This window comes from Neophocaena asiaeorientalis, unplaced genomic scaffold (assembly GCF_003031525.2).
Source record: "Neophocaena asiaeorientalis asiaeorientalis breed wild unplaced genomic scaffold, Neophocaena_asiaeorientalis_V1.1 scaffold683, whole genome shotgun sequence".
Taxonomy (NCBI): domain Eukaryota; kingdom Metazoa; phylum Chordata; class Mammalia; order Artiodactyla; family Phocoenidae; genus Neophocaena; species Neophocaena asiaeorientalis.
The window spans coordinates 224,045-240,367 of NW_020173497.1; the positions used below are offsets into that span (position 1 = coordinate 224,045).

The window sequence follows — 16,323 nt, forward strand, 5'->3', positions numbered from 1 at the left end:
ATGAGCCTGCGTGTCTGGAGCCTGTGCTCCGCAACGGGAGAGGCCGCAACAGTGAGAAGCCCACATACTGTGGAAAAAAAAAAAGAATAGCTAATGTTTATTTTTTTTTAAACATTTTTAAATTTTTTAAATTTATTATTTATAAATTTATTTTATTTATGTTTGGCTGTGTTGGGTCTTCGCTGCTATGCGTGGGCTTTCTCTAGTTGTGGCAAGCAGAGGCTACTCTTTGTTGCGGTGTGCGGGCTTCTCATTGCAGTGGCTTCTCTTGTTGCGGAGCACAGGCTCTAGGTACACGGGCTTCAGTAGTTGTGGCACGTGGGCTTAGTTGCTCCGCGGCATGTGGGATCTTCCCGGACCAGGGCTCGAACCCGTGTCCCCTGCACTAGCAGGCGGATTCTTAACCACTGCGCCACCGGGGAAGCCCAGCTAATGCTTACTGAGTATATACTGTGTGGCAGGCACTGTTCTAAGGATTGTACTTGTACTAGTTCGTGTAATCCTCTCAGCATCCTATGAAATCTGCATTATTATCACCTTTACAGATAAGGAATCTGAGGCAAAGATAAGTTAGCTGTCTTGCTCAAGGCCACACAGTTAGTGATGCTAACTGTGTTCAGACCTAGGCAATCTGGTCCACAGGTCATGCTCATAGCTGTACAGCTGGCAAGAAAATAAAATGTGTGTATGTGTATTTACAGCCAACTGTACAATAATTAGTATGTAATCAGGGAGATAGGAAAGACTAAAGAATCTCTCCAATGTCATGTCTTCCAAAATAGACCCAGCTTGATTGAGTTGCAGCTGTGTCACCAGCTATATATACATACCTGGAAGATCAGACTGATTATGGGGGGGAGGAAAGCCTCTATAAAATTGCTCTGAATGTTATACTGATATGTAACTTTTCACTTCATTACAGAGTAATGAACTACCGCACTAAGGAACACCATATGTCTCGTTGCATTTAAAACTTCAGGCATCGGGACTTCCCTGGCGGTCCAGTGGTTAAAGCTCGGCGCTCCCAGTGCAGGGGGCACGGGTTCGATCCCTATTCAGGGAACTAAAATCCCACATGCCGTGGGGCAGCTAAGCCCGCCGCACCTCAACAAAGAGCCCACGGGCTGCTATGAAAGATCCTGCAACTAAGACCCGATGCAGCCAAAAACAAATAAATAACTTTTTTTAATTGAAAAATAAAAATTAAATAAAATTAAATCTCAGGCATCAACTTATAAACATGATACAATAACACTGAGCATGGCAAGTTGACCATCAGGTCTAACCCAGTAGTTCTGAAGGGCTTTTATGTCAGATGGCTTTTTGCATCTCTTTATGAGTTCTTCATATCACTTTTCACCCTTTTCCCTCATATTTACACACTCAGGACCTCTTGCTCTAACCTGTTTCTTGTCACTAAAAGATATTAAAGGCTGGAAAGGAGAATCTGAAGGCGTTCAAGCCTTTGTGGGTCTGGGTGTTTGTCTACCAACATCACCGCCACGGAGCTTTCTAGAGCCCCAGAGGCCTCTACAGGCCCCATGTGTGGCCAGCTGTCCCCTCTCCCAATGTGAGAAACACCAGTGAACAACACTAGAGCCTTTCACAGCAGAGTCAAGTGCACGTGCTCACCACTTAAAAAGAAGAGCATTAAGTAGTGAGAACTGCTTCATTAGAACCTAACTAGTAATGAGAAAACTACTAAACCATTACTCAGGGTAAATATTTTCATGTAGTTAGATTTATACTACGTATTTTAAATATCTACATATAAAATAAATGGAAACAAGCCTGTAAGTGTGTGTGTGTGGAGAGAGAAAGAGAATGAGAATAAAATCAGTAAAACCAATTTTGTCATCGAAAGACTTGTGGAATCTCAGAGATTCCTGCCTGTTGACGTCTTTGTCAAGGTACCAAATCATTTAAACTTTTTAGAATTTTTTTTTTCAGAAGGCAATATTTGCACACAGTACAAAATTACATTAATTCCAAGAATGTGGTGTTAAGTATATGTAAGGGGATTACCTTGCAATTTCAACTCTATGTCATAATTTGTCCATTCCTTGCTAACGTTGGTCTTAACCGTTTTTACAGGTAACGGGACGTAACATATTTTACATTTGCACTAATTTAGATTTATAAAATTGAGGTACTCTGTATTGTGAACAAATGTCTGTATGTCACCAAATTCATAGACATGTTTTAGAGCAGCTTAATTTGCAAATTTTAAAAATGGAAGTGATGAACCCAGCATTCTGACTCAGTGCGTTAGGCCACTAAGACTGCCTCCTTCTCTTGAATGGCCTCATTTTAGTATTTAACCCCATAGCTCAGAACAGACGTCACTGCGTCAGATTACCTTTCTGGATTCCAGTAGAGCAACCCAGACAGACACAGCACTACTTTTTTTTTTTCTTTCAAAAAAAGTAATTTTTTTGGAGCCAGGTGGTTTTGGTTTGATTGCAAGAGAAGACAGGAGATTTCCCTACCGTGAGATGCAAGTAAAATCACTAGTATGTTAATACTTCACTGGTGAGTTTGGTAGAGACACCCGTCCCCTGGAATAAACTTGAAACCTATCACTCAAAGGCTGTATGTTAATGGCTTTGCATTGAACCAAAAAGATTCCGAGAACTTGCTTCTTTGTTTCAGGCTGGAAGCATGTTGCCTTGTAAAGGTGATTATTTTTAAGATGGCCGTTTCCTAGATTGTTAAATCCTCAGCAACAGACAAGTAAGGAAAGCAGTCACGTTAGAGGTTGCCACCAATTCTTCCAGCCGTTGATCGGTGGGGGGGTGTGTGTGTGTGTGTCTTGGTTTATAATTAGTTTCTCATCAACTGTTTTATTTTGCTTTCAATTTCTGTGTTTTAGGAGTAACTTTCTTTGTGATGTTTATGTATCATCTTTCTTTACAGCAGCAGCCCAGCTCATAGATACTACCTTGCAACTGATCCAGTCTCAGGGGATTTGTATGTTTCTGACACTAACACTCGCAGGATTTATCGCCCGAAGTCACTCACGGGTGCAAAAGACTTGACTAAAAATGCTGAAGTGGTTGCAGGGACAGGAGAACAGTGCCTTCCTTTTGATGAAGCCAGATGTGGGGATGGAGGGAAGGCTGTGGAAGCCACACTTATGAGTCCCAAAGGTACTGGCATTTATCAATTTGAGGATTTCTTTTTATTAAAAAAAAAAATGTGGAAAATCCAGTTAGTGCCTGATTGTGTTCCATGCTGCGTCTAATATTTTACCCTCAGCTGTGTTCTGGAAAAAGCTGATTCACATCTAGTGCTTTTAAAAGCTACTTAGTGTGAAACTGCTAGACTCCTAAGTTGATTTTACAGTAAATATTAGGTTCTTGGCATTTTTTATCATACCATTTTTTTTCAGCTTTTGAAAGAATCAAGCAACTACCCGATATCATTCAGGTCGCATCCTGTTCAACTTCAAGGAAGTATCTGAATTCTTTTTTTTTTTTTTTTTTCCATTGTCCTGGAATTTCTTTGTCATGAATGAGTCCCAGGCCTCCTTAAAAGCCATCACTGGGCTTCCCTGGTGGCGCAGTGGTTGAGAGCCCGCCTGCCGGTGCAGGGGACCCGGGTTCGTGTCCCGGTCCGGGAAGATCCCACGTGCTGCAGAGCCTGCGCGTCCAGAGCCTGTGCTCCGCAACGGGAGAGGCCGCAACAGTGAGAGGCCCGCGTACCACACACACACACAAAAAAGCCAGCACTAAGCAACCCTATTAGCTCTCACCCAGTTTGGAGCTATTAAACTTCTGTTTCTATGCCATGGGAAAAAATACTTGCTGTGAGGCATTTCTGGAAGTAACAAGGGCTAAAATTCTATGTGATGAAGGTTTCTAGCTTTTAAACCAGTCAGGACTGACTCCTTCCTCATGTTTTATGCCATTCACTGCAGTGTTTTTTGGTTTGAGGCTTTGTGTTTTTTGGGGTTTTGGGGGTTTTTTTTTCATTATAACTAGATACTATTATGTGAACAAGGACTGGAAAAAAAGTATTTGTTGTGCTGAGTTATTCATACTAGCAAATTTCATTGTAACAAGGTCAATAAAACACTAACCTTGGCTTAGATCTGTTTTGTTAGAATATAAAGTTCAGTGTAACAGAATATGGCCTGTTTCTATAATTTATAGATGACAACATTGTACAGCGTTTATATTTCAAGCACAGGTACTACTTACATGATTCACACACGAAGGACAGATTCTAACAAACTTCGGTTCTTTATTACATTTTACACTTATACGTAACATGAATGCCTACGTCGGGTTTTTCCTAATGTGTTTGCAGTCTTAACTTGCTGTCTACTGCCCATGTTATCACTGGGGTTAAGTGTTGCGTTTCGTGATGGGCCTGAACATTTAATTAAAATTAATCACTTTTGAAAGATTAATAACTGTTACTTCTCGGATACAGGAATGGCGATCGATAAAAATGGATTAATCTACTTTGTCGATGGAACCATGATCAGAAGAGTTGATCAGAATGGAATCATATCAACTGTCCTAGGCTCTAACGACCTGACTTCAGCCAGACCTTTAACTTGTGACACAAGCATGCACATCAGCCAGGTAGCGAAGACATTGCACCCAATGGTCGGTCTGTCTTCTAAGTGACTTGATTTACTGTGTCAGTACACTAAGATGACACCGTGTTCAACCGCGCGTGGCATGGGCGTCAGTCGTTGTGGTAAAGCTGTTCCACTAAAATGTGTCTCAGGAGCTAATAAAAAGTTATCTTCTTCTCCAGCTCTGCATTTGAAGAATTCAGTGAGATACAGAACAGTTACCACTAAGAAGTGCTAATCATTTGTAATAAAATACCAGTAAAGTAGCAGCATGCAGATATTCCAAAAAGAACAAAACAGCTTAAATCTCTAATCTTTTGATTGCGTGAGATCCTAAGCCAACTAGGATTAGTCCTCAGGGACTTATATTTAGAATTAGAAACTTTACTATTGGCCTGATTAAAAACACAAGGGAACACTAATGTATTCGTAACCTAGAAAGCCCCGCACTGGGTGATTGTTACTGCTAAAAGGAACAAGTGTGTTCGCATCTCATTGATACGTGTTAACTCACTACTTATGATTCATTTGCTCTTTGGCTAGAACTTGCAAATCTTTCAATGAGCTGCATTTTTAAATAAAATTTTATTTCCTACGTTTGTCTCCACTCAAAACTTTTTAAGTTTATTTCACCGTATCTATTTTAAAAACAATTTTTAAACAGTTTGCCAAATCAATGGTAATTTCCCCAGATTTCCCCAGTAAATTTCTAATTTACTCTTCTGGCAAGTTAACAGCAGCTCAGTAACTGAGTAACCAGACCATTTCTTTTTTACGAAGGTACGTCTGGAATGGCCCACTGACCTAGCCATTAACCCTATGGATAACTCCATTTATGTCCTGGATAATAATGTAGTTTTACAGATCACTGAAAATCGTCAAGTGCGCGTTGCTGCTGGGCGGCCCATGCACTGCCAGGTGCCAGGAGTGGAATATTCTCTGGGCAAGCACGCAGTTCAGACGACCCTGGAGTCGGCTACTGCCATTGCTGTGTCCTACAGTGGGGTCCTGTACATCACTGAAACCGACGAAAAGAAAATTAACCGGATAAGGCAAGTCACCACAGACGGGGAGATCTCCCTGGTTGCTGGGATACCGTCAGAGTGTGACTGCAAAAACGATGCCAATTGTGACTGCTACCAGAGCGGAGATGGCTATGCCAAAGATGCCAAACTGAGCGCTCCGTCCTCCCTTGCCGCCTCTCCGGATGGTACCCTGTACATTGCAGACCTAGGAAACATTCGGATCCGGGCTGTGTCAAAGAACAAGCCTTTACTTAACTCTATGAACTTCTATGAAGTTGCCTCTCCAACCGATCAAGAACTCTATATCTTTGACGTCAATGGCACTCACCAGTATACTGTGAGTTTAGTCACTGGCGATTATCTGTACAATTTTAGCTACAGCAATGACAATGATATTACTGCTGTGACCGACAGTAACGGCAATACCCTTAGGATTAGACGGGACCCAAATCGGATGCCAGTGCGAGTGGTGTCTCCTGATAACCAAGTGATATGGTTGACCATAGGAACAAATGGATGTTTGAAAAGCATGACCGCTCAAGGACTGGAATTAGTTTTGTTTACTTACCATGGCAACAGCGGCCTTTTAGCCACTAAAAGCGATGAAACTGGATGGACAACATTTTTTGAGTAAGTAAATCAAAATTCTACTCTGATTATAAAATACTGTGATATAATAATGTAATCTAAAATAATAGCAGTATAATCCTTTTTCTGTTTATTTGTTTTTATCGAAGTATAGTTGGTTTACAATGTTGTGTTAGTTTCAGGTGTACAGCAAAATGATTCAGTTATACATATATATGTATATATATATATTTCTTTTTCAGGTTCTTTTCCATTATAAGTTATTACAAGATATCGAATATAGTTCCCTGTGCTATACAGTAGGTCCTTGTTGTTTATCTATTTTACGTACGGTAGTGTGGATAATAATAGTACAATCTTAAGGGCAAGTGGGATTCAGCTTTTTGGGGGGCCTGGAGATTCTGTAATTTGGGGATACTTTTTTCTGAAAAAAAAAAAAAAAAAAAAAAAAAAAAAAAAAAAAAAATACAACAAAAAAAAAAAAAAAAAAAAAAAAAAAGAAATTAGACTCAGGACCTTGGAAGGGACCCAGGCAGGTGGGGAGCCCTGAAGCTTAAGTTTCATTACCATCGAGGTCAATCTACTTCTGCTTAAAGATTAATTTAAGATTTTACTTCATACAGACCTAATATATTAGCAGCAAACTTTTGGGGAAACATACTGCAGCCTTGGCTTTAGGCAAAAGCTTTTGGGGTTTATATTTGCCCGTGTGCTAAAGCTGACTGTTTTGGGAGCTGTCACTGAAGGGAAACTTTAAAAACATTTACAATGAACTTAGCTGAACCCATCAGCACCACAGATAGAAGGGCTTAACTTTTTATCATCAGTTATTGGAGAATCTAAACTCCACCTATAAGGACCTTACCACTAAATGCAAATGAAATAGCTGGTCACTCTGAAAGCATATGAAAAAGTAGAAGGAGCGTCCCGCTGGGGTATTCTACTGAATTTGTGGAGGAGTGGCCCAGGCAACGTGCTCTTTGAACAGTCACATTTTGTGACTGTGTAAAATCACTTGCCGTTACTTGTTCATTCCACTAACATTGCACGAATCATAAGGGGAAATTAGATGTGCAGAGACGGCGTGCTGACCAGTGCAAAACACTCCTGGAAATGGATATTGAGTTCCTTAGTGGGATGTGCTCGATGAAATGCAGAAGCAAATGTACTTTCTTTAGGAACACAGCTCCAAAATTATGAGAAAAGTCAGTAGAAAAAAATGATCCAATATACAGATATTTTCCATACAACTTTTCTGGAGTAGAACTTACACATTAGGCTTAGTTCTCCTGTACCTTGGATTGCTTTTCTTTTTTCACAGATTCCCTTTTCATAAAATGAATGTTACCCAGTAGCAGGATTTTGTCAGCGGAACAAACCTTTGCAATTGAATTACATTAAAATTCTGTTCTTAGCATTCCTTTTGCTCATTTTAGGATCACAATAGGAAAGGAATAAATTGGAAGTTAATGGCAAGCACTTCCTTTCAAAGTGATAGCAGGCTCTGTTGCCAAAGAGGCGAAAAAAGAGTACAGTAAAAATGTTCCCATCAGATGAGACTGGGCGGGAGAGCTGCTCTGATTATAAGATCTTCAGGAAATGATGGTGGCATTTGTAGGGTTTCGGTTTAAAAGCAGGGGCGAAAATAGAGAAGTAAGGTTTTAGTACAGTCTAGGACTCAAGCTCTGCTCTGTGAGCCATGTTTGAATGTGTTCTTATTTGTTCCCGGGAATTGACAATGCACAGAAGTTCGTCATGTGGGTTACTACTGACGCATGGACTTCTGCAACACATATACAGGTTCACTAATGACCTATGACCTACAATGAGAAATGGATATACTCCATTGGTGGAGTTGATGTGGGATAGTATAAACAAATTCGGGATTTTTACTTTTTTAATATTATGGTTCACAAAGAAGACACATTTCTCTAGTACTAAACACTCTCCAAGAATTTCAGACTTAGTGAAGAATCAACATGACTGCTAAGGTAGAGGTTGAGTTGGCAAACCTGTCTTGTGAATATGATGGGCAAGCACTGTTTGCAAGAATGAAAGTTTTTAATTAATTAAAATAAATCACAATGATATTTGCACTAATACAGACCCGTTGCACATCATATTTCAAGTATATCTGTTAAGTCTCACATCTAGATAAATTACAATAAAGGCAACTATTCCAAAAAGCATTATTGAAGTATTCCACCAAATATAAACCTCATAATTATATACACACACGCGCATATAAACATGTGTTTGCTATAACTTAAGAATATAGTAGTTTACAGTACTTGAGAAACAGCTTTTCTAATAAAAGAAACAAATATTGCTTTCAGAAAACAGTGTTTTTGTTAATTTCCCTTTAGATGTCTGCAGCAAAGACATGATTTAAAAATTTCCAAGAAACATTTATGCACTTTGCAAAACAGTGTATTACTGTACAAGACAGGAAAAAAAAATAGAGCATTTAACCTAAGTAATTCAGAATCATCATATCAGAATGACAAATGATCATTTTTTTCTTTCTGTACATTCTTATAATTTAGCTGTCAATGAGCAAGGGTCCACCCTTTCTAAGGGTGAGAAACGTTAAAACACGTTCAAAAGTAAGTGCGTAAAGGCGTGTCATCATCAGGCAGCCCCTCCGAAAGCACCTCTGGATTCTGACAGAGTGGCCCCTTTCTGTCTGTGTAAGTCTGAGATTGTTGATGGATACACTCAACCCCCCACCTCTACTCGTCAGAGCCTTGACAACAACAGTTTCTGCTTATTCTGTGCTGACTCGGATATATGAGACTGGATGTGAAGGTTCTAGAAGAGCCAGAGGGGACTCTGAATCCCTGCCAGGCTTCCTTGGTGTTTGTCGTTACTAGTGAGCTGGCAGACTCCCAGAATCCTAGTGCATGTCTGTAATATTTCCCCTCACATTCTTATAGTACTACATGTCTAATTTAGACCTTTTAAGGGTACTTGGTACTTTCGTAAAGAAGGGATGTGAGAGGTTTGACAATGGTCACAGTTTTACCAAAACCCCAAGGAGATTATGGGGGGAAAAAAACACACTTCACAGTTGAAAACCACCTGTTTTCTATGACTTTTGTGACAGTAGTTCCTAGATCTGTTACATGCTGTATCTATCTTTATGTACAAATACCTTGCAAAGAAAGATTAAACTTTTCAGCCCAAATTCCCATTTGTATGTGTCCAGCTTTCTAGCTAGCCTAGTGTCTAAAAAGCCTTGAGATTAAAGCTTTATCGGATAGAAACAGATGGGAGAAGACCTGGGATCGATAAATTGCCTACCAATAAAAAGTGCAGTCACTGCAGTTTCTACCAAAGAAATTTTAAAAGAGAATTAGCTGAAATTGTTTACCTTACATGTTTTAATTTCACTTCTCTTTTTCTTAGTGCAAACTTTCATTTACCATCAGCATGTCACAGTCTTGCGACATGTGTGTCACAGAATGTACAGAATGAAATGTGAAAGTATTTTCTGAAATGCGAGCTGTGCCATTATCTCTGTGGCTCCCATGGCTCCTGGAAGCTTGCAGTGCACGTAGAATGCTCCCAATAGCTATTTGTTGAATGAAGGAGTAGAGGAGTTCACCTGTGGTCAGGTGAACGGTTATTTATAGAGAAGAGTCTGATGAAACCTAGAGCTGCCTCTGTTGGGAGAGTATCGTGTGAATGTTTGCCTTCTGAAACAGTTCAGACTTTTCCGTACCAAGAGTTAATGCTGAAAATATTAACACTTCTCATTTTTGTTGTTGATTTTTTGAAATATATTTACCTACTATTACACATTTACTCTCTTTTTGCTTTATAAAGTAAGGACTTCCTCAGTTGACCTTGTTATTACAATAATTAACGAAAATTAAAACTTCATACTGGTAGCACTTTCTTCTGAAATGTTGGGATTAAAGAGTTAAAGACAGAAAACATTTCCCATGCAAATACAGTTTAAGTATACTGTTGCCCCTGGTAACAGGAAGAATGGCTCTAGGAAAAGGAAACCCAACTCTCAACTTGAGATTCTCATCAGTCACCAATAAAATAGGGTGACTTTTTAGGGTTCACTGGTAGTTTGCAAAGCACAAGAAACCTTCATTTCAGAAACTAGAGATACCGTCTTCGGCGCAGCAATTTCTCTCCGTGATACTTGTGATTTTTGTGTCCCTACTGTGATTTGTTAGGGAAGTGGCCAGTGTTCTTAGACATGCTACAGACGGTATGATAGGAAGACAGGTGTCGGGTAGTTTATAACTCAGCTCTGAAATCCCGGAGTTAGACGAATATGTTTCACGAGCGGAATAATTATTTGTTGCTAATTGAATAAGCCATCTTGCCTCAGACCTCCTCTTCCGTTGAGTTGCTGGGCAGTAGAAAGGATGTCCATCTGGCTCTGGCGTCCCCTTGTCTGAGGACCCTGTGATGAGCCTACTTACCCCCTTCACTTAGTATTAGGGAGTATTTTGTGCTGGTCTTCATACCATTTTAAAACAATGATCACACGTTATAATTCCTTAGCTAGAGTAATTCCAGGGAGACCCAAAAGATCTTACTTGCTAGAAATCTATTATTTAAAAAGTTCATAGCCAGAGCGAAACCTCAGTTCTTCACTTGGATGCGCACAAAAGCAAACCCAGTGTATTGAACTGGGTAATTGAGTCAAGTACTTAATGACTAACGGCATTTCACAGTTCTCTGCTTGCTACCCCGTAAGATACAAACCGTGTGGGCACATCTAGAGGCTCTTCTGTCTGCTTAGAGAAGACAGCATGGAAGAAACACCTCCGAATTCTGGCTGACGTGTACATGCACACAGCCGGGTCGGTGGCAGTTTTCTATCTTGGGACTTGGAATATTTGGAGCTTTATATGCACGGGGCTGACTGTGGTCTTTCGTGAGCTCTATTCAGATTCACGGAGCAAATAAATGAGTTTCAGCTCTTACACATTTATGTAGGTGTATATGGGTCTCCAGCTTCTCATTTGGGTGCTTTACTGTCCCTCATTCAAGCTGAGCAATTTCAGAACGAGCTTCTTAACCATTTCTTTATAATGAACGTAACCCCGAGCCCACGACAGATCCACAGCTGCCACTGACATCAGTTCCGATCGTCTGGGAGAAGATGGAAAAGGGCATCTCAGAGAAGGAGAGAGAGGCAGCGTAAGGCGTAACTGGGCTTCAGATCCAGAGCAGTGAGCAAAAACCGCAGGTAACCTAGGAGAACTCAGTGATGGTCATTCCCGGTTGGGAAAGATGCGTCCGGTCCCCTTGACACTGAATCATGTCTAAATAGCTGGACATCTGTGCCGGGCTGTGTTCTCTTGATGTGTGTGTGTGACTATAATAGCTCATGATGTTAGAAAAATCACAGAGGCATCTTCCATGGGACACAACTGAGAAGATAACCTTTCCCTTGGTAGGCATCTGACATCCAACCCTAAAAATTCAAACGCTGAAATCACGTTTCATTGCTATTTCTGCCCAAAATTGCGTTAAAAACAAAGCAACCCATTTTACAAATACATTTCTAAAACTGGTGCCCAATTCCTCTCCTTTATTTTTCTTTTTCTCTTTCTTTCCTCATGGAAGAAAAAATTTGCTGCATTAAGGATGATTTTAAGAGATTTTATCAGCAGATCACTTAAATTCATGGGAAAATGCTGTGGTTGATTTCCATTTTTGCTGTTTTGTTTAATAATTTTGCTTTAAGTTTGTAACCAGAATGTATAGTCCCAGGGACATCAGTAAAAAAAAGTGTGTAGCCAATTGAATAATTGTACATTTTTGTACATTTCAGACACTAACCTGAACGCTACTAAGGCAATGCTTTTACTAATGCTTGATTTAATCCAATTTTCCTCTGCAATCTAGTTTTAAGTTAGATGACCTGATAGCATCATATCTGGGTGTGTCAGCAACTTCCCTTACACCGTGATTATCAGATGATTTACTTACTCTAAGACCAAGTTATATACACCAGCCATTTTAAAGGGTTGTCTGATAACAGGGCAAGAAATCTACACGGTGACAAGGGAACTTTACTATTTTATAATCACAGAACTGAAGATGGACAGTTGGGTATTTTCCAGAGACTGTCCGGCATCTCTGACTGATTCCTATGATATCAAAATAAAAGCAACCTCAGCATCCCTTCCTCCAGGCTACCCTAACTCCTAGACTCCCAGAAGAAGCCCCTTGCCTGTGTTCCAGGATCCTGGCTTCAGAAAATCTTGAGGTGTCAAAGCAGAGTTAATATGGACTCTGTTCTCTTCTGGACTCCATCCCAGGGTTGGGCGAGATGACCTAGGAAGGAGATAAGATGATTGGGGAAACCATCATCCCTGATTCCTCATAGCATCCCTCCCATCCGTCCCTAGTTTCTTCCATATAACAAAGTGAATCAGCTATACATGTACATATATCCCCATATGCCCTCCCTCTTGTGTCTCCCTCCCCCTCTCCCTATCCCACCCCTCCAGGTGGTCACAAAGCACCGAGCTGATCTCCCTGTGCTATGCGGCTGCTTCCCACTAGCTCTCTGTTTTACATTTGGTAGCGTATATATGTCCATGCCACTCTCTCGCTTTGTCCCAGCTTCTCCCTCCCCGCCGTGTCCTCAAGTCCATTCTCTACGTCTGTGTTTTTATTCCTGTCCTGCCCCTAGGTTCATGAGAACCATTTTTGTTTTTTAGATTCTATATATAATCTGAGGTTCTTAAAGTGAGACCCCTAAAGGTACGAAGCAAGGTGAGCAAGCCGAGGTGGGGTGTTCCAGGCCGGAGGAGAGCATTTCCTTGGGAGGCAGAGCGTGGTAGGTTTTAGAAAGAAGGTGCAGCTCAGAATGACAAGCGCATAGAGCATGTGTGAAAGTAGGAAGAAGAAGGTAGATGGAGATCACAGTTTTGATCAAGCAGGGCTTAACCTGACCACCTGGTGATCCTGGGTGGACAGGCTTCCTATGAAGGAGATTACCAGGAAGGCAACATGGTCCATCTGGGGACAATATAAGGATGGATTGAATGTAGAGAAGTAGGAGGCTGAGAAAAGGGGGAGAGAGGAGTTAGGAGACAGTAAATCTAGTCGGGAGGTGAAGGCCTGACCCACAGATGGGCACTGAAATTACAGAGAAGGAGGTTAGTCATTAGGAAATGAAGTATAACCTGGTGACTGAATGCAAGAGGGGAGGGAGAAGAGAATCTGCTGACCTAGCGACCGAGTGGGTAGGAAATACAGGGAGGACGCAGGTTGGTAGAAACAGATGAGCTCTGATTTGGAAATTATGGCTTTGAGGGGACCATAGTCCAGCCCAGCATGTGTTCGGAAACAGCCAATGAGAACTCAGGGCAAGTCAGTTCTAGAGACGTGGGCACGGGGCCCGTGGAAAGAGCTGAGCCCCAAGTGTGAATGAGATCTCGCTGGGGGGGAAACGTGTGAATATATGCATTTACAGACTAAGGTTTCCTATGGCTCAACAACGGAGACAGTACGAGTGTTCACACTTCAGGGTCGCCTTTTCTGCTACTGGACGCCATCCCCCCGATTATTGATGCCATCAGATCTGGGCCTCGCCTTGTGTGTTACCTCCCCTTCTGTATTTGTCCCCTCTTTGCTCCCTCATGTTCCTTAACTGCCTACGTCTGACCATCCCTCTGCTTTCCCTCCATCCTCACGCTTTCCACGATATTCACTTTCTCTCATAAAGCTTGTGAATAGACAGCATTTTAGCCTAAATGTTATTTCATCTTAGATTCCCAGTCTACCCACTACATCTATTGTTTTTCCTCCCAATCCTTCCTTATTTCCAAATCATTGACATCCCGTTAGTTCTTTGATGCCTTTCTGTCTGTTCTCTATTTGCTGTCTTTTCTGAGAAGCAGCGTAAGCTGGTTGGGAAAAGGCATTCGGTTTGGAAACTAAGAACCTGGGTTCCCGCCTGACTTTGTCACTTACTCCCGTCTGTGTGATGCTGTGCAAGGCGTGGCACCTCTCTAAAATTCTGCGCCCTCACCTGTGAAATGCAAGGCTTCTTAGTAATTAAAGATTCTTGCCTGCTCTAAAAAAATGTGTGATTCTGCCATTTCTCCCCAACTTCTCCTAGGTCCCTGTCAAGGCTGATTCCAAAAGAAACAACATTTAAGAAGTTACCAGATTTCTTTTGCTAAAATAGTGTGGCATTTCAGCCAAACCTGGTATCTATTATGCCGCTGGTAGTCATAGCAATTTACAGTAATAAAATTTCTCTTTCCAAATGGGCTTCGTACTTTTGTTTTAACCTTTCCAGCTTTACCATAAGTCTTTCAAATCCACCTTGTCCTCACTCACCGCACAGCCATTTCCTGGGTGGGTCTCAGTGAGTGGCCAGGATACAAAGAGGAGAGCTCTGGAGAAGGATGGGTTTGTCCTCTGAGCGCTCCCGGGCCCCGTGGAATCAATCAAGGGGGACGAGGGCATGCACAGTTCTGTCTGACAGATTCTTTGGAACAAAAATTTCCCTGACATCCCCTCTCCAGCAAGTCTACATTTCAAGGCCTGGCCAAGACCTGTTATCTAAACAAATAAGACGTGTCCCACTCGTTTCAACCTTCCATAGTCAATAAACATTTTCTAAATGGTTTGAATAAGATCCTGTCTTAATGAGGGCTCACCCACAATCTTTCAAACCACAAAGGGAACTAATTCTGGAATGTCCTGACTTGGATCCCTTTGTCTCAAGGCCTGTGAATTTCAGGGCTGGTCATTATCACCTCATCAACTCTCCCTGATAATGGTGATGACCACGCATTGGGCCCCTTTTCTTGAATTCGATCTTTGAAAAATATCGAAAATATTGAAAAATGTCCTATCCATGACCATCTGTCACCAGGCTCAATGTTCAAAGTAAGGGCGGGACCAGAGGTGAGAAAGCAAAGATCTGCCGTTGTCTGTGGTCTTCTGAACTCATGTTATCTGGGTGTCCGTGGTCTTCTGAACTCATGTTATCTGGGTGTTGCCAAACAGGATAGTGGCTTGACTGTAGGCCGCTGCCCTTTCCGGGTTTATGAAGCAAACCAATGGCCAGAATTTTGCCCCATCGCAACACCTCTGAATAAAATGCGACAGCAGCAGAGAAATGTGTGTGTTAACCCCTCTTTCCGCTCCCACCCTTGTAGTGCCACCCGTTCTCATCAGGATCCTCTTAGCCCTGGACACAAACATCATGTAAAATAATTCCTTCTTTCGTCTTTCTTATTTTGCATCTTCCCCATTATTTTTGGTAATGTGTAGGTAGCAGACAGCTAAGTACCAGATGAACCAGTGATTTAAGAGTTGGTTGATTGCTCTACTTCCCTTGATGATGGAAGCATTTTGCATTTTCTCTTCAGAACCTGACTTTTTGAGGATTTCTAACTGACAACATTGGTCCTGAACTCAAAGAAATTATGATTTGCCTGTGAGATCGCTGTTCAAATATACAAACCTCAGTTCCGTTCCCAGAACGCTTACACGTAAATTCTTTTGATAAGAGTGTTACAGATAGCATTGTTGCTATTAGGGTTCCAGACAGTCCACCACGAGAAGCTTAAGTCGGGTTCTGTTCTGGTTTTGCCGTTTGCGCACGTCCTTCACCAGGACTGCAGACCCAGGAGCGCTTTGTGCATGTGTTTGTGTTATGATGAGGTTGGTAATTTTGTTCTGCTTTACCGCAACGACAGATAAGAAGCTATTATGGGTTAGCACTGTGAAAAAAGTATTGCCATACAGATGGCAAGGTTGGGGGCGGATTTTGTTTGGGGTTTTTTTTTTTTTTTTTTTTTGGTTTTGCAGGCTGTTAAACAATGAAAGGACATTGGATTAAAGGAACTCTGATAGATGGGAGAAAAGATTCTCCCTCTGTGTCGGGGGTACAGTAGGGGAAAGACAGGTTGATTATGTCTTTCCTGGGAATCCTTCCTGGGACTCAAGTCTAAAAGCACACGGATGCAGCCCCACTCAGCAGCTTATTCCGGGTGGCCCTGGGGAAGACGCGGAAGAACCAGCCATGAATGGCTCCCATCCAGACCAACACCTCCTGGTATCTCAGCTTCTCAAGACAGGCTGATTTGGACTAGAGAAACCAGTCAAAGGTGACACATG

At 41.6% G+C, this 16,323-nt stretch overlaps 1 protein-coding gene across 1 annotated transcript in view; it reads left to right on the forward strand.

Moving 5' to 3' along the window:
- Positions 1-16,323, forward strand: part of LOC112401351 (teneurin-3) — a 200,643-nt gene that overhangs the window by 155,725 nt on the left and 28,595 nt on the right. Inside the window, exons 19-21 of the mRNA XM_024747546.1 lie at positions 2,917-3,149; positions 4,438-4,592; positions 5,369-6,243. Coding sequence (XP_024603314.1) covers positions 2,917-3,149; positions 4,438-4,592; positions 5,369-6,243 — 1,263 coding nt within the window. The remainder of the gene's footprint in view (positions 1-2,916; positions 3,150-4,437; positions 4,593-5,368; positions 6,244-16,323) is intronic.